The 25,031-nt window shown below is 40.4% G+C and overlaps 1 protein-coding gene across 3 annotated transcripts; it reads left to right on the top strand.

Annotated features, from left to right (window-relative positions):
* The first annotated feature begins 1,328 nt into the window (after positions 1-1,328).
* Positions 1,329-24,906, top strand: stard13a (StAR-related lipid transfer (START) domain containing 13a). Of its 3 annotated transcripts, none has more exons than XM_042008874.1 (14): positions 1,329-1,757; positions 11,953-12,024; positions 13,016-13,097; positions 14,220-14,283; positions 15,406-16,721; positions 18,345-18,515; positions 19,050-19,209; positions 19,360-19,558; positions 19,697-19,910; positions 20,407-20,521; positions 21,956-22,207; positions 22,434-22,651; positions 22,772-22,948; positions 23,035-24,906. In XM_042008874.1, exons 1-14 carry the CDS (start codon positions 1,631-1,633, stop codon positions 23,150-23,152), a joined length of 3,285 nt encoding a protein of 1,094 aa, XP_041864808.1. In that variant the 5' UTR covers positions 1,329-1,630; the 3' UTR covers positions 23,153-24,906. The 3 variants fall into 3 exon arrangements, with proteins under 3 accessions (XP_041864808.1, XP_041864809.1, XP_041864810.1); XM_042008875.1 differs by lacking the exon at positions 1,329-1,757 and adding an exon at positions 4,574-5,214; XM_042008876.1 differs by lacking the exon at positions 1,329-1,757 and adding an exon at positions 10,032-10,740.
* Positions 24,907-25,031: the final 125 nt, after the last annotated feature.

Here is a 25,031-nt window from a genome sequence, read left to right as displayed (position 1 = left end):
CTTCCATTGCTCTTTCTGGTCCAGAGCAGTTTGCTTCTCTTGTCTGCTTGAAAACCGGGGTCTTGGTTCACTTGCAAGTAAACGTTGGTGCAGTTTAATTGCAGTGTGAAAGCAAACTGACCACCCAGTGAAGCATACAGAGGAAGTGATGTAGAGCATGTTATTGTGCTGGATAGCTAGTTGCCTCTCCTGCTGTGCTTACTGGACATATTCTGGTGAAAACAGTATTAAGTTTGAACACCTAAGTAAATAAGAAACATCAAGAGTGAATAAACTTGTTGTGCTTCATTGCTTACGTGCAGTGATTGAGTCGTTTTTGATCTTGGTTGTGGTTGATCCCCAATTTTTATTTATGTATTTATTTATTTATTTGTTTGTTTGTTTATTGGCAGTTTCGGGGAATATCACCACTAGTGAGCAGTTGTTGAAAATGCATGACATTTCCAGGCGGTTTGGTTGTGAGTAAAGTGCAGTGCAAAGCAAACCATACCAAATTTCTCCGAATTCCACGCCCTATCAAATCAAGGTTCTGGACTATCCTGGTGTGAATGTGCCTATAGTTGCTCCAAATCTGTGGTATTCAAGAATAACTATGCTTTTGTAGGCGAAGAGGTTACCCATGACGTGTAAAGCTTCCCCGTCTCAGATGCGGGCTTTGAACTGTACACTGATAAATGCAAGAATTCCTCTCCTCAAACAGGACAAACACTGTGCAGTGACCAGGCAGATATTTCCATTACAGAATCTCATCTCTTTTCAGTGCTGTGCACATTAAAGTTGATATATCACAATTATGCCATGAATTTCATCCCCTGCACGCACGTATTCTATTTTTAGACTTTGTCCCATTGTTAACGCCTCATCTATTTTTCTTAGAGGCTCAGCCTCACTTGGAACCAGTCCTTTAACATTATTCAGGTATTGACTATTTTTAGAGACAAGGTTTTGAGTAATTTATTAATAAAGTTCAACATGTGTGAGTAGCTGCACACTAAAGTCTGATTCGTGACTGAAGGAGCAAATATAAGTGAAGCTTGGTCTGGATACACAACACAGAATTAGGAGCTGTATATATGTGTGGTATGACTGAGTTATTAGGCTAGTATCAAGGGGATTGAAAGAGATCCTTGTTTGGGGGAATGAGTGGGTTTGCATCGTGGAGAACATGGTTTGGTGAGTGAGTGTGTGTATGTGTGTGTATGTGACAGAGAGAGAGCGAGAGTCTTACACTCGGGGAGGGGGAAACCGCCTCTCACATCTGGCTACAGCCTCACATGCAGAAGTTATGTTGAAAGATTTCTGTACCTTCGCCCTACATACGACTGTGGAGGACTCGGGCAAAGAAGGGGCAGAACTGCTGGATCAGTTAGATCAGTGTATCTTTTGTGGATCCTGCCAATAAGACCTTATCCCGCCGCCTCTGCTGGTGCAGGAAGGTGACGCAGCGCGAGAGGAGCCGTAGCTCATACCAGGTGAAGCGGTGACGACTATTGCGGCAGCCAGACGCAGTAGCCGGGGCGCGCTGTCCCAGCTGGAGCTGTTCACAGTGGAACCAAGGAGACGGAGAAATAATTTTGGGTTGTCCGAGGGCTGCTTTTAGTCTGGGGAATATGCGTCCGGCAGCACCGCAATGACAACCCAGCGAAAGTCTGCCAACAAGCTTCAGCTGCGGCGGTCGATCAGTGAGCAGCTGCGGGACTCCACGTCCAAGGCTTGGGATTTACTGTGGAGAAATGTCCGGGAGAGACGACTCGCAGGTCAGAGATCCAAAATGGAAACGAGACTTATTCTGATAAGCGGAATGCAGCATGTTTTTTATACACACATGTATATATACATAGATGTTTATACTGTACAGGCTGTAATAACACGAAGAGCAAACAACCTCTGCCACAAAGCATCTATTTTCTTTTCTTTTTTTTAAATAAACATGAGGCTGGCTACATAGTCTGCCTGGTGGAGTTTATATTCACTAACGTTCGTGTTTAGCCTTTCACTGCACTGTACATTTAATAACAGGAAGCTATCGAGGACAAAAGTTTATCTCCAGTGTGTATAGGCGGCTGCATATAACCTCATAAGCCTGCAGCGACGTGCGCAACGCGCTCCTCGATTATTTTGGGAAGGTCATTGTCAAATTTAGTGCTCAAAACAGCACAGGCATGTGCAGTGGAAAACTGTCCAGTGGGGCTTTCAGATGCCAGTCATTCATTCATTTATTTCTAATTCGGAGGCTGGATGACTTTAAAATTACTGGCCCAGTCAGTAACCTCTATTTTGGTTTTCATAGCCATTACTGCAGGAGATCGGATACTCTCACGTGCGTAATGCACCAAGTTTGGAGTGTCCGTCGTTTTGCTCTGTATTTACAGTAGCCTGGATGCGCAGACTGGCTCAGCTGTGCGTCAGATACAGAAGGAGAGGAGGAAATGGGAGGGAAGGCTTGTGGAGAATGAGAGAGTTAGCACCAGCTGTCTACTCGATTTAATGTGATTATCGAGATGTGCGCCACTTAAACAAATGAAACGTCTAACATTCCCACAACCAACCAAATCACCCCAGACCACATCAATCCGTCGGTTTTCCTGAGCTGACCAGTGAAAAGTATTCTGATGCAATGTTGAAGTTTTTTCTGCATCAAGATGATTTATAATTTTTGTATTTAGTTCATTAATGTTAAATTCACAGCAGTGTAACAACAGTCCACCAGAGGACACCTGCTGCCCCAGTATTCATCTTTACCCTAATTTTTCACTCCGTCCAGTCCCCTCAAACCAGAGCCCAAAAATCAACCCCCCTCCAAACTTCACCACCCCTCCCTCAACCCATTGCTTAACCCATCAGCTCAAAGGCACACAATTCACATCTGTTTGGATCAGATTTGGAGATGGGGAATCCTTAAAATGTGCACATTTGGCTGTACAGTTATGCTGGGATTCAGCAGAACATTTTCCACTCTGTGAATCAGTCAGGATGATGGAATATCCAGGTCAGTGAAATGTTTAAATTTGAAGCTGTTTACTTTATTCTTGGTCATCTCATTGACCAGTGTGCATGCAAAATAAGTTGATTTTGATTTAGACGCCCCAACATGTTAAAATCAAATTCAGTGGAATGTAAACTGTGTAATTAAAAAAAAGCACTTTGGTGCAAATACATATGATCATACACAGCCCAAATATAACCCAGATTAACATCATTAAAGATGCAGTTGCAACATAAAAGTGGCATTTTCAGCTGTGATGGTTGTTTTCAAAGTGATGTGCTAAAGTGACTGAATGACGTTAATTTTAATGTGTTCACGTTTCCATTTCACTGTGCGTTTGTCTGAAAACTGAAAGTGCATAATGGAACCTGGATTTAGTTGTAATTCTACAGATTGTTGGATTATTATTGGGGGAGGGGTCTCCCTTTCTATGTGGGATTTGTGGCTTTTAGCTCCTCTGGTGTGAGTGTTTATACGTCTATGTTTGTTAGATAACATAGATGGACATTCAGGGGTTTTATTTCTTTCTCATTCTTGTTTTTCTCCTGCACAAGAAACAAAGTTTGGTTAAGTAACAGTATCATATAAATTTAACACAGTCTTAAAAGTTTAACAGTTCTTTTTTTACTATCCAAATGTTTGAGGCAGCATATTAAATCAATATTTCTCATAAGTGATTTTAAAACCTCTGTTTTAGCTGGTTTAGTTTCCTGTCCTGTCCCTGCCTGTTTTAACTATGTGGGATGCCAGATATTATATTACTGACTGCTTACTACAGCCTTCCCTATGTCCCTCCAGTTACACACATCTATTTGACTCAGTATAATATTACTTTGACAGCCGGTTGTTGCCCTGAATCAGCAGGAGAGTTCAATCTGTGTCCTGTGCAGTATTTTTTGGCTTATCTTATTTAGTTAGTTTATCTTGACTTGAAAAGCAATTAAAGATAGAAATATGTTTCCCCATGAAAAAGTTACGATAGTGTTCTCCTAAATTTCCTCAAGAGGGCAGTGTGATCAAATCCAATCACAGATTTGAAGATTTACAGCTACACTGAAATGTATGGTATAGATCTGGAGTACATTTATCAATGGTATTACAGTCCAACTCAGCAGTAGGAACAATACCTTTGCTCCTACATACATTCTTCAGCGCACTCTCACACCCACATATTCTCTATTGTTCTGCTCCTTCCTTATTTCACATTGGGATGTGGCTGCTGAGATCATATTTTTTCCAGGCCTATCCCCACTGATCACAGATATGTCCTTCTCAGGCACATATTTCCACATAGGCCTGGGGCATGTACCAAATAGTTTCCTTGGCAGAACTTCAGGAAGCAGGGCAGTGTTTCCTAGAGCACTTGGGCCATTGGCTGCTGGTCACATGATTAAAGAAAAATCCTTGTGGAAGCAACAATTTGTGAGTTTATCTTCCTCCCATCATAGCTGAGCAGAGTGTGGGTGGGGAGAAGAAGGGGTGTCATCTGAGTCAGGTGGTGTGATGAAGCCTGTGTGTTTGTTCGACTGTGTGTTGGAGGGAGGTGGCAGGCAGGCAACTTCCAGTGAGAGCATGTTAGAGGCAGGAATCCACAAGGAGTGCTCACATAACAAGTCAACTGAGTGAGAGCGAGGAAGACTTGGAGGTTTCTGAGTTTTACATCAAGGAGGCTGTAGATTGCACCATGGATGTTGCGGATGCTGCAGTGAATATGGACAGTGTGGCTGCATCAGCACACTGTGAAGGTGCAGACAGGGCAAATTCTGCTGGCAGTGAGGAGACCATGAACAGCAACGTGGACCCTCTGGATGGTGCAGCTACAACAGAAACTGCCAGAGGGGAGGATGTGACCAGTGTTATAGAAACTGGAGAACTCACAGTGAGCTTGACCATCGCTGACGGTGTGTACAAAGTAGAGAGTGCTGACACTATCTGCAGTGAGGGCAGTGTGGACAGTGCTGAACTCGCATACAGAAGGAATATGGAAATTAATAATAGTATGGACAGTATGGATCAAAGTACAGAAGATGACAGCAATGACTGCGAGAGTGACGGTGACAATGCGGTGACAACCAGTACATATAGCACTGAGAGAACTTGTCTGGAAGCCATGACACCTGACGGTCAGGAATACTACCTGAGACTGGGAGACACCCCTCAACGGCGTTCTGCCCTGCGCCTGTCCCGCATCATTGCCCGCCATCAGCTGCTGAGAAGACTGGCACAAGGTAGATAAAGAGAGAGTTGAGGCAAAACTGGAATTTTAGAATGAAACCAGTTTCCATGTGCTTTAAATTTGACATGATGAGCTGGATGAGCTCCCAGGGTAAAATAAACACATTTAGTACATTTTGATTAGTTGATAGGAGCTGGAAATGATGGGATTTTCAAAGCCTCTAGCCTCTTATGGTTGAACTTACATAAGTCCTCATCTTATCTGTCTATTCAGAGATATAGTGTGTTGACTGTGGATCCAAACAATGGAAGCTTTGACTTCACTTTGACAACATTTGAAGGAAACCTCTGATTGCAGCTACTTTCTGTGAGATTCTGTTTAGGATTTTTTTCAATTTTTTAAACTGTTAAACAACATTGTTCACCATACCTATTATACATAGATTCTCAACTTTACTTTTTTAGAGTTTCTTATTCTGTACACATCAAATTTCAAGTATTAGACTCCCAAACTGAGTCACTTCTACAACAAAAATGTCTTTTATAAATCTGATAGAAGTCATAAGAATCCCCAGAGGGCTGAAGTGTTATTGTTTTTGTCTGTGTTCCACCTACTCAAATGCTTACTTCCTTAACTTCCTGTCACATGACTCATGTTTCCCAAGGACTAAACCGAACATCCGACAGAACAACACAGACAAAGCAGGGGCTTTTAGCTGTGTTCTGAAGCTATTTATGGGGTCCGTGTCAGGTAGTTTGCATAAAAATTCAATGCCATACATTCCATTTGAAGATGGAATAGAAATGTGTCAAGCCTCGTTTTTGGTGTTGATGATGAATTAAGCTCCATGAGATAAACACATGTGTGAAGGAAAGTTATGAGAAGAATGTAGATGGGAAAGCATGTTTCTGCCTGTACATAGTGATGGCATGACTTCTTTTAATTCCGCTCTTTGGTTCTTGCACGAGAACGCCCTTTTCTCTCCTCACCCTCCTTTACACACACAAACACACTCCCCAGACATAAATAAATAAATAAATAAAATAAAAAGAACATCCTCAATGTCCCAATCAAAATAATATCTGATATAACCAGACACTAATCACAAACCATCTATTACTTTATTGTCATATCCAGGGATGTTTATATTTATTCATGGACATGCAGTTTATGCAGCTCTGCTTCTAAAATAGTTGGGACATTTTAAATGTGGATAAAAACAGAAAACAGTGATTTGCGCATTATTAAACTCTGCTTATCACTGAAAAAACTGCAAAGACCAATGAGAATATGAGCTTTTTTACTTGAATGCCAGCATTGTGTTTTAAAAGCTGGTGAAGGTACCCATGTTCGACATCCCTTCTTGTTTTGCTAGCACTCAACTTTGGGTACTGAGCAGACTAATACTTGTAGTAATGAAAGTGACACATGTCCATGAACATTACAAGCTCATCTTTGCTGTCTTCTTTGTTTTATATTGTGTCAAATGTATCTGAACTGCAAGCATGTGATGCTCAAAGACCTGTCGTTCACAGCTGTTGATACCCTTCCCAAGTGTGCTATGAGTCTTTGCACTTAAAATAAGTTGAATAGTTAGTTACTGATTTCCAAAAGATGCAGCATCCATGAGTTTAAAATGAATCTAAGATTTTAGTTCATTACACCACATGTTAGCCTTTTTAATTTAAATCAAACAAAAAGAAGAGTAGCATCTGCTCTTGTTCATACATGTTTTTGAGTTTGTGAGCGCAAGAAAAAACTGTGTCCATTAACAACATCTTTCTAATGTGAACATGCCCGTGCAGTTGTTTCCTTTGTTTTCTCAACCTTTTAATATTATTCTGTTAATAGTGAATGTTGGAACTTTACGTGTTTCTTGTTACAAGCCATGAAATCAGTGTTTTATGTCAATACTGACATGAAATCAGTTCAGGTCCAGAGAGAGAGCCTGCAGTGCTCTGCTGACTGAAGTCTGCAGGGTTTAGATGGACCCTGATATATGATAGAAACAGAATAAGAGATGTAAATTAGCATTCAGGCAAATTATAACAATCCCTGTGCTAATAGCAAGTGTTGACTGCCCAGTTATGGTTAAATGTTTGTAATTACATTTAATTATCAGCTCCATTTCAATCATGCAGAGCACACTGTTCACTATAGATGTTGCTTTTGTGTGACTCTTTCTGAACAAAAACTCAGAAACAATTAAGTAAATCACATAGAGCTGACATACTAAAAATTAGTATGTGATTCTGTATGTTTCTCCCATCATATACTCAGATATTCCTCTAAATTATAATTTGTTTTTAGAATGAAATAAGAATCCTCGTTTGGTGTGTCTGTCAGAATGAATGTCAACACGTCACCACAGTACTGCTACTGCTACTTGGCTTTAGCACGCTGGTCTGTCAAAACTGACAACTTGATTGTTTCCTTATGAGGACAGTTGTCAATAAACACCCAATCACACACTGACAAAGGAGATAAGCTTTGATGTATACAAACCAAGCCTTTCATGCAACCGTAGCCTGAAGCCATGTCATAATTTGATGTGATTTCAGTGCATTGCTGTAACATTTTTTTAACACCCTCTGCTGGAGAAAAAACATCATCACCGGACACCCAACTTGATGACCTCCAGACTGCTTGTCTTGTCCTAGTTCATTCAACTCCAGGCTGTGGACATTGGCCACAATTTGTTTTGGCCTAGCGCTAATTTACAATCGTCGTTTCATGTCTTTCATTTCGTGCGTCTGTTAGGTCTGTCTGAACCCTCCAGTCCACAGCCACCCAAACACAGAAGGCTCTGCACCTGAACCTGCACTGATTTAATGCCAGCACTGATTCTGTTTTACACTGCATTCCTGCGGGCAGGACATCATCACAGATGAACCACATAAGACAAGACAGACATATTCCTCTTGAACGTCCCTCCCTCTCTCCCTTCCTTCCACCCCCATCACTCCTCCTCTGTCTTCTTTACTACTTTTTGACCTTTTAACATGAAAGACTAAGTACTTTAGCGTATGTGGGAATGTGGCTTTTTTTTCCAGGCAGCCTGTGTATGTGTGGGTGTGTGTGAGACTTTGTTAGCATGTATAGTGTATGCTCATAGTTTCTCTGTCTCTTATCCGTCTCATCTCTCTAAAAATCTCTCAGATTTTGACCAGAGACTCATCTTAATGAACAGCAGTCATGTACAGTTTTCTTTTCAAGTTCATCTCTCTGTTACTGTTCGTGTCCATTAGCACACAGTGGTCTAACACTTATCCCAGCTGAGTCCCACTGACATGTTCAGCCCAGGAACTTCCTGCTGCTTCTGTTCTTAGCTCACATGCCGCTCTGGACGCATGATATATTCAGAGCAGGAAATGATGTCATGTAAGGCTCTTTAGGGTCCTTGAGACCCAGTAGTAGGCCGACATAACACAGAAAGAAGGCTGACAAAGAGTCAAGGTTTGTGGCGGTGGATAAAAGGCAGGAAATGAAAAGCAGAGAAGAGAGGCAAACTTTCATTTTAAAGCACGGCTGAGGACATTAGGGGTTCTTATATTGTGTTTATTATGTAACACTGCTGGCACCCTTGTTATGTAAGGAATTACATTGCGCCCCCTTTGTCCCACACATGGATGCCCAAAATCATTTATCAACACAGCCAAATGCACACACCATCATACACACACCATCCATCTGCCTTCTCAGCTGTGGTTCTAGCAGCTTAATGCCTGTTGTCATATATTTGCCACAGCAGGACTGTAGTGACATGAATCAGAGAAAAAGCTTGGTGGGCAGCTTGGATTATTTCTGACTGACTGCATGCACTGTGGTGTTTTGTGGTCTACTTATACCATGTTTGTGAATTAATTAATTTCTTGATTAAATTCTGCACAGATACATAGCAGTGCTTTGTTCCCACACTGGCAAGAGCTATGCTTCTTGTTTTTCTACACAATATGCACAAATACTGCAAAAAGATAAGCAATTTTTTTTTCCTGGCTTTGAACTACAGTGGTTTTCCATCTAAAGTTCATCTTATGCAAAAAAAATGTGGATGACAACTTATCTTGCTAATGTGGCTCTGTTACTGCCCAGAACAAACCTAAAGTTAACTGTACGCTGTGACTCATCAACATGTGATGTATTCAACTTCTCAGTTTTAACAAGCATAAAAGGGTAAGACTAGCCTTTTTTGTTACTGTCAACAAATTCAGTGAAAAGACCAAAATCAATGGCGCATAAGACTTCAAAGGCAAGTCATGAACACAAGCTTCAAAATAACAACTTGTTTAATTTTTGTCATTTTGTATGCTGTAACTTTTTGCTAACTAAACAGGAATAATTAGTGCATCTGTTGACTATTTTAAGGACTTGATACCACAAGTTTGTATAAGACTTAAATAAATGAAAGCGTCCTTGTTCACTAGGACAGTGTAACGTGCAGCGACATAACTCGCTAATGTGTTCTGCATTTTTTAAGGTCTGTGGCACACGGGGATAGTCAGAATTTCCTGCTTCCTTTCCTTTAAGTGTCTTCTGCTCTCCATTTGGATTTGATTTATTTTAACCTAATTTCTTTAGAAAGATTGCACCAATCTTACAACCTCACATAAATAAACAGCTAATGTGGTATGCCTTCCTCCCGGTGGTTTTCCCACAAGGTCTGTCCATTTCAGCCCCCCCCCCCCCCCCAGCTGTCTGACTGTCCCATCCTTTTCACATTCTCTGATTCACTGGGGGCAACATCTGGGCTGTCCTAAATGTCCACACTAATGGCTATGAACTGTATGTGTGAGTGAACACTGGATTCTCCCACACATTGTTCTGGTGAGCCAGCAGAAAGAAGCCGAGGTCAAAGTCTCCTCGCTAGCCATCCAGTGGGTTCAGCTGACATGTGAAGTTAGCATCCAGTAGTTGTCAGCCTGCGACCTTGAAGGTCTAGCTGATAGGAACGCCAGCTTAAATTATTCATTTCCTGCATGGATGTGATGGGGAGACGGCATTTCTGGTAATGACGAAGAAGGTGTGGACTTTGTCTTAGGAGCTGAGTGGAAAAAAAAGGATGAGGAGGTTTCTGTGGAAGATGCAGAAGGGACAGGATGATGAAGGAAAATGTGTTCGGGAGTAATTTTGTTTTACAGAAGAAAAGGGAAAAGATAAGAGAGGTTTAAGATAAAGGAAAGAAAACAAGAACAGGATGGCATGAGTGAAGGAAACTGTGGTCAGTTAGAAACTGAGGAAGACGGAGACGAGAGAAGCATAGTTTAGTATAAGACAGAGAAAGACGGGCTGTAAAAATAGAAAGATTTTGTATGTGGATTCAATACAAAGATGAAATGCGAGAGAGGTTGAGTAGAAAATTAGAGGGAAGAGAAAACCTGCGTGGGGCCGGCTGGAAGAAAGAGGCAGAGCTGTAAACACAAGGGTTGGTGAGGCAGAGAGGACGAAAGCACTGAGTTGCTGCCACTTGATGGATAAGCTGCAGAGCAGCAAATGGCTGTGCCACGGGATGAAGAGAAACCTTCAGCTGGAGCAAAGGAGATATAGGAGCATGTCGTCCCCTTCACCATGAGGACCTCCAGTAAGTTTTGATGTGAAATGCTTCTCAGTAGGATCTCTCTGACTATTCAGTCTATTTTCAGAACACTACACAAAAGCTATATTTTTCACAGTCTGCCCTCATGTTGCTTCATATGTCATTGTGAGAGAGCAGTTATGCAAAGAATGTTGGAAGAGGGATGTAATTGCAGGATTGTGGTGACAGTGTCATTTCCTCTGAGCGTTCTCATCTGTGATGGTGAGGATGGAGGCTTTTTATTACTCTGCTGAACTTTGTCCTCTGTGTTTCTGCGGTGCCTTTCCTATTCAGTGCCAGCACCTCTAAACAAGTGAGTGAGACAAGTGAGAGTGAATGAATAGAGCGTTTAAAGAGGTATGAGAATAGATCAGTGGCTCATACATTACTGTATTTATCTTACGTCTTTGTTTGGATGTTTATGGTTTATTTAACTATTTCTTTTGTTCCGATATATCCTGCACTTCATGCTTTTAGAAGGTCTAATTTAAGTTAGCACTTCAATCTCTGTGCGCATATACATGTCCAATTATTTTAGCTTGCTGGCACCAATTCATTCAATTGTCTTTGTCAGCACAAAGAGCAGCTGCAAAAAGTGTCTGCTCATAAAGAAAAACGTATACACACAGACTTCAGCGCTGCCAGTTTAGCAGCGTGTGCAATACATATGCTAGCGGAAAAATGTAGTTAAACAAAAGCCCGTAAAATGTCTCATGGTGCTGGCAGCAGCACCTAATGGGCTGTGGTTCCATGTGTAGGGCCTGTTACATTTACCCATTAACAACTGAGATCTGCCTCTCGGCATATATGGGTGGATATCATCTGTGAGTACAGTATAAAATCTTAAAGTGTGTTTCTGTTTTCTTAAGATAATATGTCCCTTTCTGGCTGATTCCCAGCATTTTCAGTCTCATCATTCCAGTGATTTCCCAGAGGAAAAATACATCTCTGAGATGTTCCTTCCTTGTATGCTAAAAATGCTTGCTTAGGAATAACAAACACAAGCACAATGGGATGCTCTGTACTTCTGTTTTTGACTTGCTTCCTTGTGGTTTTCTTAGAAAATTTGTGGTTCGATGATGCAGGAACAAGGCAACATCAAAGAACTCATTAATAATTTCAGTTTTCATAATAAACTACTAAAGGCAAACATAAAAAGCTGAATGTGGATGTGTGCATTAAACTTTCCATTAAAACTTCTGTTTTTTTGCCCTGCAGAGATTGAAGCTAAAGAAGCTTGTGATTGGCTTCGAGCCGCTGGATTTCCACAATACGCTCAGCTCTATGAAGGTAACATAAAAAAAACCCAGCTTTTATACAGCTGCCGTGTTTCACACAAAAACCTCTTTCTTCCATCAGCTCCCTTTTGTTTATTCTCTGTGTTCAATTATTTTTTTTCTCTCTGCCTTGTTTTTCCATCTACGTTTCTTTCTCTTTTCTTGCCTTCCCTCCATCTCCACATCCCTGTCCTCTGGGCTGCTTCATTCTATTTCCAGGCTTCAGTTCCTGTCCAGGGGGAGGGGTCATGGGAAAGGCCTTGTTATCACCACTGGGATTCTCATAGCTTCTCCTTCTCCCTTCTTCTCCCACCTTTTTTCCTCATGCTATGACTCACCCATCTCTTTCCTTTTAGCCATCTTGTTGTCAGAACAGTACAACAGGAATAAAATGCAAAAGAACTGATTTATTAAAGAAAAGCAAAGGGAAGAACCATAGAAAAAGAAACTAAATGAATATATATACTGTCTAATTCTTCCTTAATTTTCTCCATCCTGCATCTCTATTTTATTCCTCTCTATCTTTTCTTGCAAACCTACAGGCATTTGCTCATGTGATGATCATCAGGTCTCATACACTTGAAGCACAAACAGGAAATGGCCCCTAGTAATCAAAGAAGAGGCTCTTAAAATCCCAGAGTCTTTCTTTAGAAGCACAAGCACAAACACACGCTGCTGCTCAGAGAAATGTTGTGAGATCCAGTAATATCATGTTGTGGATGCCTGGATGTGGGACTATCTGGTGCACATGATGCCTTCAAACTGCCTCCACATGCAGACAATCACCAAAATAAAATGCTTGACTCATTTTAGCATTATGTGGGATTCAAGTTATTCTCGGGGTTGAAAACGCCTGTGTGCAAATGACGAGTGTTTAAATGTGTTGGCAGCAGCTGTGACATACTAAACAGATTTCATTAACAGTTAACCAGCAGAGAAAACTGTTGTTTCCTGTTGTTTGTTAGTCATTAACTAACAAGCCTGTTCTCTCATTTTTCTCACAGATTCCCAGTTTCCAGTCGATATTTCCTCAGTGAAAAGGGACCATGACTTTCTGGACCGGGATCTAGTTGAGCCTCTGTGTCGGTAAGGATGCCTTACAAACCCAATAATGCACACACATGACTGTTTCTCTGTCACTCACCTCAGTGCGCATTCAACGCTATGTTTAGTACACTGACTGGTCCTTGTAGCTCAGTGCTAACTACTTCTCATCAGATGTCTGACCCTAACTCTTTATGAACTCCCCATCCATGTCTCCATCCCAGACACCCAGGCTTTGATCTGGCCACTTCCCCTCCCCACTGCCACGCTCTGATCTCCTATTCAAAGGGGAGCGAGACCCTCAGGGGCCAAAATAGAGGGGGATGTGAATGGGTGAGGGTATGGGGGAAGGAGTCAGGGGATGCCAGTGTATTGTACACCCATATGATCTTTCTTTGTCACGTCATATGTTCCCTTCTCATTGAAGTATTCCTTCCCTGCACCACGAACTTATTCTTGCATTGCTAACAACGCCTGCCTCTCCAAGGGTGTGGTAATTATAGCATCAGTGAGTCCTGACAGCTGTTTTGTGAGAGAATACTCATCAGACCCCCAGTGAACTGTCGAAAAAGCTATAAAACACTTAGGCTGTTTGCTTGCAATGATTCATGTTGGCATTGTTGTGGCTGATACTCAGGAATAAGCGATCCTGGTGCCCTTGTTTATCTGATAGAACCGAAAATGTTAACATTTAACAAATTAGCATTTCTTACTGTATTGCAAGAGGCTGAAATGTTTTTAAATGACATTAATGAAGCAGAGAACATGGTTTTTTTTTTTCCTTCTTTTTTTTATGGCCAGTCTTGTAAAAAATGCCACCCTCTCAACAAGCTGCTCTTCACATCCTGAGTTACAGAAAGCAGGGACTGTGGGTGGGTGTTTTGTTGGGGATGAACTCCTCAAGGGCGAGGATCAGTCAAGTCAGAGATAGAGAGGGAGAAGAAAGTAGGATAGTGTCAGAAAAAAGATTAAAGAAGCAAATGAAGAGGGTTGTCTGATAGTGACTAATCAGACTTGGGAGGAAAACGGGGAAAGTGGTGGTGAAAAGTGAGATTATAGAGTGAAAGTGAGCAGTGTTACAGTGCAGGACACAAATGCACAACTACAATTAAACTAATGTTAGCAGCTTTAACTTTAGCATGTGACTGTGCATGTGTGTTGCAGGCGTTTAAATACTCTGAACAAGTGTGCCTCCATGAAACTGGATGTCAGCCACCCCAAGAAGAAGGTAAGTGTTTTGTTTTGTTCATTTATTTAATTTTTTTTAGCGTTAAAAGGATTAAAAACAATCAGACCCTATTTAGTATAACACTGTTTTCCAACAGAACATCAAACAACACAGAACAATAGTCTTTCAGATATATGAGTTTCTCAAACTTCCTGATAGGATTTAAGAAGGCAACATTAAATAAAATGCCAAATAATTCAAATTTATACCCCCTTACAATAACTGCATTATTTCTAATGTAAAGATCAGTGCACACTGTTCAAATTCATCTTTATTAAAAACAGTAGGAACTTATTACAACAAACACCAGTGCACCATTCAATGCTGAAATTAATTTCTTCCATTTTTTAAATACTTCTGATGTTTTTGATGACAGACTCGGTTCTCTTCATTTTCTCTTTAGAAAAGTTCGTTCTGCTGTTTTGTATCAAGGGGTGAGCAGAAATTAACTCAAGCTTTTTCTCAGATGGTGTTAGAGGCTGATATTATGCAGTGGCCTTCACGCTGTCAGAGCTGCCACACAATCTCTAATGTTCTTAATTTCTGATAAAACTCTATGCTAACGCTGAAGAACTTGTTCATCTTAAACTAGACTGCACAAGCTTCAAGTCTGTGGCGTCATCTTTGGAAGACGGCCACTGCAGCTCTGATTAGCGCCACTATCACTCACTCCTGATTACTGCTTCAACTGCGTTTCTACTGATTCTTCATGGGTCACCAGTCGTTCTGTATTCATTTTTCCTTCTTGAAAGCTAGCAGTCAGTTTCTTTCAGTTCCTCTGCATGAGGAGACAGATACAGCCAAAAGTTAAAAGCTAAAAATGTCTGATGTTCATTGATGCAGTCAGGCTAGTTTCAGGTGTACTTACAGTTTCAGTGATCTTGGATTTTCAAAATTTCTGTGCTCATTTTTATTGCATTTCTGCTCTGGGGTCTGCTTTTTCAATGCAGTCTTTCCAAATAGTTTTGGACTGTACATAAGCAGAAGTATTCTTTAACAAAAAAATTTTAAAAAGTTGTTTTGTAGTTGTTACCAATTTAAATAATTTGAATAATCCTTCTAACTTTGATTCAAGGGTTAAGTGTGTGTTTTTCGCCTTACATTGCCTTTATCCATCCACAGAGTGATGATTCTGATGAAGATGACCCTTTGGCTATCAGTAAAAGGTGGACTTTTGAGTGGAGTAGTCGACGCTGGTCTCGTCTGCAAGACTTCCTCTTGGACAGCACCAATGAGAGCAGCCCAACAGGTCAAGGGGAGGGTCTTCGCAGCACAGTAAGCAGTGAGAGCGTGCTAACAGACCTGAGCGAGCAGGAGATCACAGAAATCTCTTCGCTACACAGTGAAGACTCTGCCTCTGCCATGCCTGACTCTATATCTATGGCATCTCTCTCTGCTTCCTACCAACCACCCAGAGAGCTTCCACACTACAATTCCCTACCAATCAAGAGCAGTCGTCATGGGCAAGGTGGGCGGAGTAAAGCGAAAGAGTTTTTGCGTAGAATGGAAATAATGCGCACTTGGGGGCCGTCGACAAGGCGAAAAAGCTCTAATCGCAGGCCGCCGCTGGTCATCAGTGGGCCGGTTTTACAGGGGGAGGAGCCTCAGGCACTTCAGACGCTTCAGTGCACTCCTATCAGCCAATTAGAACAAAACTCAAAACACAACCAAGCTCATGTTGATGTCTCCTCCGTCCCTCTCAACAAAAACTGCAAAGACCAGCCCAAACTGAGTGTGAACCCCAACAATGAAACTGTGTCGGCCAGCATAGCGGAGCCTGTATGTACAAAACCCCGCACTGCCAGCAAGAGAAGCAGCATGTACCTGGAGGACATGGAGCTGCCTTCTCAGGGTAAGAGGACTGAAGGTCAAAGCCAGTTTGGTAGAAACCAGTTTCACTCATATGAAAACCTTCTCATTCACATCCCCAAAGACCATAAACCAGGCACTTTTCCCAAAGCCCTATCCATAGAAAGCCTGGCACCTTCCTCTAGTGACAGGAACAATGGATCCATGTCACATGCCAAAACTTCTTCTCCTGAGAATGGACTGGGTGAACCCTGGTGCGGAAAACCTTTATCCAAACCCCCCTGTCCTGGAGCTCCACGGGGCAGCAGGGTGAGTGTTTACGACAATGTGCCGGGTTCACACCTCTACGCCAGCACAGGAGACCTGCTGGACTTAGAGAAAGAAGACAACCTGTTTCCTCACCTGGATGACATTATCCAGCATGTCAGTGGCTTACAGCAGATAGTTGACCACTGGAGCCGTAGTGTGCTTCCCGAGGGGGAGACAGGGGATGGAGAGGAAGAGGGGGAGGGTAGGACCACCCCTAGTGAAGGCGAGAGAGATGGGGTCTCCTTAAATGACACAGATTCAACAGGGACCAGTAGGGAGAGGCGGGACTCTGGAGTTGGAGCCTCCCTTACAAGACCAAGGTGAGTAGCTGCTCAGGCATTTATAGTATAATTACGGTTTATTACAACTTGGGTCCTATTTTTTATAGTTTTTATAATAACTGCATTCCCTGCAGTAAGCTGAGAACTTGCCTTCACCACCACAGTGAAGCCAAAAAACAAAAAATAGAAGTTCTGAACAAACCAACACTGGAATTGGATTATTCTAATTATTTCATATGCATGTAGGCCAGATGTGAAAACTAAATATGAGTAAAATTTAATCAATGAGGCACAAATGAGTCTGGACATTGGTATATAAATTACAATTTGTCAATAATTTGATCTTAGAATTCTCTGTGTTTGTCGTCTTCTGGCCATTGACAAATTCCTCACAAATGAGGCTTTGTCTTTATTAAACAAATCATTGTCGGCCTTTTTTTTTGTATAAATTCTCCTATTTACTCTTCCTTCCAAAATCTTTCCTTGTTCAGCTACAGTGAAGGAATAGAAGAACACAAACATGGAATTTTGTAATGAAATATTCTGACTGTGGTTTGGAGCAAATCTCTTTATGTCTGTTCCTACTTTATGAGGCTTTGACTTTGTTTTTAAGTCAAACCTGAGTAATGTTTACAACCGTTTGAATAATAATTTTACTGTCTCCTTTTTTTCTAAAAGACAAGTCAGTCCAAAATGTGATGTTTAAAACTACAGACTGATAGAAAAGATGGATGTAGCCACATGACATCACCCACTGGTGAATTCAAATAAACATTCAGTGGGTAGAGGCCACAGCACTTACCTGACACTCTACACGCCTGTATTTACTCTAAAGTCTAACCAGAACTCACTAAGAGAAATGCAATAACTATGTTTTCATCATTTTGGAACCATATAGTCTTGAAGCAGAAGATGAGACACAGGATATTTACTTCATTGCAATTTGCAGCTTTTGGCTCTGAATGTTGCATAATCTCTCACACTGTTTCTTTAAGCCTCAGTATGACATTAGCGGATGATTTATGCAAAAATGCTCTCATACAGTTACAGTCATTATTAGGGAAATTACTTTGGCAAAATACAAGTTTTATTGGTAGTAAGCATGTTTATGTCTTCTGCTTCCTTGGTCAACAGTACTAAACTTTTGTAACTATACTTTACAATAGATGCAATGTTTAATGAAAACATTGGTTCAGAATACACTGAATAGCAACTATTACTAAAATGATCAAACAGAATTAAGGCTAAGGCAATGACAATAATAATAATGATAAAAACAATTTCATAAAAGAAGTTAACAGCGAGAATAAATGATAACATATTTTAGGCATTATGTACAAATGGTGATGTTAATACAGTCATTAAGGCAAAAAGATAACTTTTAAAATTATTTACTGATTTTGCTTTTAGGTCAAACCTGAGTAATTATTTGTAAAAAAAAAAAATGTAATCAATAAATTGTTTTACAAGCCTTCATGTTTGGTGCTGCATCCAGCTGTGTTCTACTGATTTAACAAAAAAGTATGTATTTATTTCATATCCATCCAGTCCTACAATTTTTTTTAAAGCAAGCTATGATAAGACCTGATATCAACTATATCATGTTTACATCAAACAAATCGCTATCACACAATGTTTATTAGTATTTTCTGCCTGTCTAAGGTTACGATGGCCCAGTTTCAGAGGCTCTGATCATCTCAACCAGCCAGCATCTTCACTGCAGATCAGTAGCCAATCAGCAGGCCAGCTCAGCCTGCTGCAGAAGTTCTCTTTACTCCGCCTCACCGCCATCATGGAGAAATACTCAATGTCTAATAAACATGGCTGGACATGGTGGGTACACACTGACATAAAAGTTCCTCAGTCTGTTTGTGTATTAAGTATAATTCAGGGAAATCACAAGATGTAGCATTGGGCAGAAATGGGAGCTGTTTACTGGGTTCTCATTGAACTAATAATACTAATAAAGCCTTCAAAGCAGGACACACTGTGTTGTGTGTGTGATGGCCTTTGCAGTAGCCTTTTTAGTTTTTGTTCATTTTAAACTCCTCCAACTTAACAATAGAAGTGAAACAGCAGGACCACATGCACAATCAACACCTTCATGCATGTTTTAAACACCTAAAGATCAATGGGCTTGTGTAGGCGCATGCATTAGACCAAAAACACATTTTCATTCTCACACCATGAGTCTCCATGACCCACAAACACAAGCACACCCCCTGTGTTGTCAACAGCCAGTCTTTTTATTATGCCCCAGAGGGAAATCCTGTTGACCAGCATGTACATGAAGAGGAAGATAATAAAAGCACAGACCACTCTTTCTCCCACACGCTTCCCTAATTGTTTTCTGTCTATCGCTGCCAGGTCTGTGCCTAAGTTTATGAAGCGCATGAAGGTGCCAGACTACAAAGAGAAGAGTGTGTTTGGTGTTCCCCTTATCGTCCATGTCCAGCGCTGTGGGTTTCCACTCCCTCTGTGTTTACAACAGGCCCTCATCCACCTCAGAACACATTGCCTGGACCAGGTTAGAAAACAAACAGCTTTTACAGGGCTTGATCTCCACGTTTTGTTCTCTTTGTGCAAACATTCATGGGTTTTTGAGATTAAACACAAGGCACAGCTAATGACCATATCCCTCCTTTATGTCTTTTCTTCCCTGTTGTCTCTTTTTCAGGTGGGATTGTTCCGCAAGTCTGGAGTGAAATCTCGGATTCAGGCTCTGAGGCAGCAGTGTGAGTTGTCTCCCGACTGCGTGAGCTACGAGGACCAATCAGCTTACGATGTGGCCGATATGGTCAAACAGTTCTTCAGGGACTTGCCTGAGCCTCTGCTGACAAACAAGCTGGGCGAAACCTTCCTGCACATTTACCAGTGTAAGTCACCTTAGAGGATGTGACTGCATATGGTTTTAATCGTTCAGCTTGTGGATTTTAGCTCCTTTCTGTTGCTAAACTTGATGTTAGTGTTAAATCCTTTATTTCTACCAAGTTTTCTTTCTTTGTCTCGATTAGATGTTCCAAAGGAACAGAGATTGCAAGCCATTAGAGCCGCCATTTTGCTGATGCCGGATGAAAACAGGGAGGTTCTGCAGACATTGCTTTACTTCCTGCGTGATGTTACGTCCTTGGTGGAGGAGAACCAGATGACACCTATGAATCTTGCTGTTTGTTTGGGACCATCGCTTTTTCACCTCAGCATACTAAAGAATGAAACGCTGTCACCCAGGTACACAGACAGTATAAAAGATTAACACAGATATGCTTGAATAGAAAACTCTTATTATTATAATAAAAAATATGTTGACAATGCAGATGCATTTGGAGTTTGAAATAAATTACACAACACTTTTTTATTCAGTTTATTTAAATTTAATGTCATATTATCCTTTTTTTTTAGGTTCTAAATGCTTTAAATATGCATCAAATGCATATTAATGTGAATATTTCCTAATTTAAAGGAGGATATCTTTGAGTTTAATGATGTATAACAATGTTTCTGATTTGCTGAATGGCCACAATAACTATGACGTGTTGTGTTTGTGTTTAAATCTTTTAATTGGAGCTGTTATCATGTGATATCGCCTCTAGAAAAATTGCCTTTTTTATGTTTACATTGTGGTGTCACATGTTTGGAAACTGCTGATAAAAATCATTTGTCCATGTAAGTGATCATATAATTTATAGTATATTCTCTATGTTTTGTGTCATTTCTGTTCCATAAGATCGATCCAGAGAAAGTACACTACAGGTCGTCCTGATCAGAAAGACCTGAGTGAAAACCTGGCTGCCACTCAGGGTTTGGCACACATGATCACAGAGTGTCAGCGTCTCTTTCAGGTCAGGATTAATCTTTGCATTTCTATTCACTGAGAAATAAAACATGGCTGTATCCTTAAATATGACATTAACAGACAACTATGTTGAAGATTTCTTCCACTGTTGTGTTGTTATAAGACCACGTTCTAATTGTGTTGAATGAGCTCATTTCTAAATCTGTACATCATCATTGCCTTGAGGCTGTCAGCAAGTACAGTAAATACTGCTGCTGTCAGTCTGAGAAAAATAGACTTAATTACAATGTATTTTTATCTTAGTTTAGTGTGGTTCGCTACATGAAACAATAACAGTAACAACCTACAAAAAGATCGGGTAGAAGATACTGAATGTTTAAACATTTGACCACTTTTGTATCAAATATTGTAAAATCTACTAAAGCGCTGGGCAAATGCATTGTGCTTACACTATAGTTTTTCCCATTTCATGTAACTTTATACTTGTGTTCTACTACATCTCAGAGGTACAGTAAATATTGTATTTTTTAACTTCACTGGACAGGCCTGAGAGCCCGTGGTCACTTTTCTTTTACAGTCCAATAAAATGCTTCATGGGTTCATCAATCTTTTTCATTCTTAAGATAAATAAGCTTTAACTTTAGCTGGGAAATACATTGTCACAATGCTGAAAACAGGCCTGACTGAGCTTATGGAAAATCAATTATATATATACACATATGGTTTTCACTGCAATACTATAACGGAAACTGTTGGGACGCTGTGTAAAATGTTAATGAAAGGAGAATGCAATGATTTGCAAGTTTCACAAACTACATTTTATCTACATCATGAAAAATATGAAACGCTGGAAGTGACATATTTTACTACACTGCCCATGCAAAAAAAAAAAAACAAAAAAAAAAATACTCACTCTAATATTTTGTTGGACTGCCTTTAGCTTAGATTACAACACACATGCACCATGACATCATTTGGATAAGCTTCTGCAATGTCACATTTATTTCTGTCCAGGTGGAGTTATGCTTTTTATTTCAGTGTATTTAATGAAAAATATTAGATTATCTTGGATTCAGTTTCAGCAGCACATTTTAAAAGTTGGGACAGGTTCATGTTTACCAGCGTCCTCTCTTCTTTCCAAAACAGTCTGGAAACATCTAGAAAATGAGGAGAGTAGCTGATGTATCTTAGGGAGACAAAAGTCTAGTTGCCACTTTTATAGACTAAAACCCCCCCTCTTCCTATTAGGCTCACATGGAGAATAATCTGGTATTACTTCATAGCTGTAGATGTTTTTCTTTTGCAAATTAATGAATCTTTGCCCACCAGTCATTTATAGTGTAATTAGTGTTTTTGTCTTTACATCTTCTTACTACAAACATGACTTAAGATGCTCTTTGCCACCTTAATGCATATTCTGGCAATGCTGTGAAACTGCACTTTGTTTTGATGCAACTCACCTTCCCCCGCTGTTACCCAGATCCCAGAGGAAATGGTTACCCAGTCTCGTAACTCTTACATGGAGGCGGAGCTGATGGTGCCCCCGCTGGATGAGCTTTGCAAGGCTCACGAGGAAGAAGTGGATGAGGACGTGGAAGAAGAGGATGAGGAAGGTTCCTATCATGCACACTTAGAAAGGCTGATCCAGAACCTGCTGAAAGAGGCCAAAGATAAGAGCAAAGGCTGGGTGTCCCGCTCATCTTCTGACCAGGCTGAACTGGCATTTAAAAAGGTGGGAGGTCATTGGGTTTCTAGAACATGGTGGTATTTTTAAAAGGGTGGGAGAGACCAAACCAAAATAATTCAATAGATCAACATTACAGAAAGCCCAGTTGAAGCAGAAACCTGACCATTTAATGCTAGAAGTTAAGCTTAAAAATAATAAACAAGAAAGATGCTTTTTTTACATAATGCATATTTACAATACATTTAACTCTTACCATGTCTGTGTATATAAGGTTGGAGATGGTAACCCTCTAAGGCGGTGGCGAGTGTGCGTTGAGGTGTCGGCAACTCCCACCGAGTTGCTGCAGCGGCTGCTGAGAGAGCGTCCACTGTGGCAGGCTGAACTCCAGGAGGAGAAAACTCTGGAGACGCTGGACAAACAGACAGACGTGTACCATTACTCCTGCTGCAACATGGCACCTCAACCCAACTGTGACTATGTGGTACTAAGGTAGCTTTACTTTAAGAATAAGAGAACAATTCACAGACTTGGTGTCACTTGAAGCCACAATAAGAAGATAACACATTACCACATTAAATAAACTCTTCCTTTCTCTGTGTTGATCTGCAGATCATGGCGTACTGACTTGTGTAAAGGCTCCTGCGCGCTGGTGTGTGTGTCTGTCGAACATGACGACAGCCCACGCATCGGTGCTGTGAAAGGGGTTGTGCTGGAGTCACAGTACCTCCTCGAGCCTTGTGGGACAGGAAGGACCAGACTCACGCATATTTCCAGAGTGGATCTCAGGTGTGAACAGGCGTCAGGTTTTCATAGTTGAGTTTTCCCCCAACTTTGTATTCATTGATGTACATTATTTGCCCTTTTTGTTCCAGGGGAAGATCTCCAGAATGGTACAACAAGGCATTTGGTCACTTGCTTGTTAATGAAGCCCAGAGGATCCGCTCTTCTTTTCTTCCCTTAGATCAGGCGAGCCCTGAGGCCAAGATCTGAGCCCCAGATGTCAAGCTTGGACTTGGACTTGAGAACCAGTGACCCACAAGGTTATTCATCCAGGCAGTGGACTTAAAAGTCTTTTCACAGTGCTGAGCCATACTGTACTGAGTTGGCACACACAGAAGGCAAACATATGTCATTTTGTCATGTGTCTTAAATCAACATGACACTTATTTATATCATAAATTATTGATTTTCAAACCATTTTTGAATAACAGTTCCAGGACTAACAAGTTAAAAGATTAAACAAGTAATTTATGTTTATTTGAATAGTTATTCATGTTTTATGTAATTGGCTTGTATGCATGTGTATTATTGTAAGGATAAAGTCATGTGGGCAGATTTTCTTTTTTTTTTTTTGTAATTTATTACTACAAATCCTCAGCATTTAATCTATTATCTTGGGAATAATAATAATAAAAACTTTGTTTAAAAATATAGCTAGCACTAGTAGGTATGATCCTGAGATGCGTGCTATATTTGGTTAATATTTACGCTGTAAATTTTATATTACTTTAGTCCCTTATGATGAGTAATAGAGTAACTACCTAAAACCTTAACATCATGGTAACTGATTAAATAGTATGCAATCAAAAACTGTATACAGCTACAACATTTTATAATATTTATTTTATTACCCTGAGATTTCTCCATCCTTCTAAAGTGTAAAGTGGCCTGCCAGTAAAATACACGCCACAAAACTGAAACTATTTCCTTTCTTTTTCATCTCAGAATAATATGGAATTAAATGAAAAAAAAAATAACATCATGTAATTTTACCAAAGTACATCTGTGAAAATTCACACATTCAAATCTGACTATGCCTGATATCATATTTTCTCCTTTTGCACTTATTTACATTTACCTAAAACACATTCAGCAGATAATACAACAATAAGAAAAAAACTTCTGTTCTCTTGGAAAATAGAGAGATCAGTACAATATGGATACATATCAGCACTGTGTTGTGAAAAGTGGACGTGTTTGAAACAAAAATGACCACATGAGGGATCTGAATCACATAAAGAGGGCACACTGACTGGGTCCAGAAATATGCTTTGAAAACATTGTCTTGGATTTCACTGGTGATTTAGTTTCTTGTCACAAATTTCAGTGTTAATCTAATATCTAACACAAATTAATGAGGTGCCATTTTGAAGTTATGATCATTATGTCTCTGCATATTTTTTTTTTTGCTTTAATGTTATACAATGTCTGAGACATGTGTCCATTTCACTGCTTCTGGGAAGCATGTTTGAAATTTATTGTGTGTGCATGGTTGTGCCTGTGTATCTGCGTTTTAAACACTCATACAGCCTGTACTGTAAATATCAGCAGCGCTCTCTGTGCCATTACAGTTCTTCAGGGTCCTTCCTATCATATTGATATGCTGAAATGTGAACTTTCCACAAACCATCCAAAAGGAGCAATAGCAGATTAAAGCTTGGTGTGCCATGGTGCTGCCTTGGCTTCTATTTTGTTTCGCCTGTAGGCAGCGTTGCCATGGTGTTGCTATGATATAATATCTCCACAGTGCCACCATAATCCTGTGTGAAAGCCTTTTTTTGTGTGCTGGGGAAAAGTGTTGTGTGTGTGTATGTGTGTGTAAATATGTATGTGTATGTGCAGAAAACCCAAAAAGAGTGAATGACTCTGACGTGAGGCCTCCGCTGTGTGTGGAGATACTCCAAAGCTAGTAGTTGAGAGCAGGATGATTTCCTTTGTTCCTAAAGAGAATAAAATATGTAAAACTCCAACTGTTGTTTCTAGTTTGTTTAAATGTTTTTCAGTCCCTGACATGAAACTGTATTAAAATTATAAAGCACAGAAGCTTGAATGATGAAAATATATGTACATACCACACAACAGTTTCCTT

The sequence above is a fragment of the Melanotaenia boesemani genome, chromosome 15 (assembly GCF_017639745.1).
Source record: "Melanotaenia boesemani isolate fMelBoe1 chromosome 15, fMelBoe1.pri, whole genome shotgun sequence".
Classification (NCBI taxonomy): domain Eukaryota; kingdom Metazoa; phylum Chordata; class Actinopteri; order Atheriniformes; family Melanotaeniidae; genus Melanotaenia; species Melanotaenia boesemani.
Note: the sequence above shows the minus strand (reverse complement) of the source record. Positions and strands in the feature narration are given on the sequence as shown.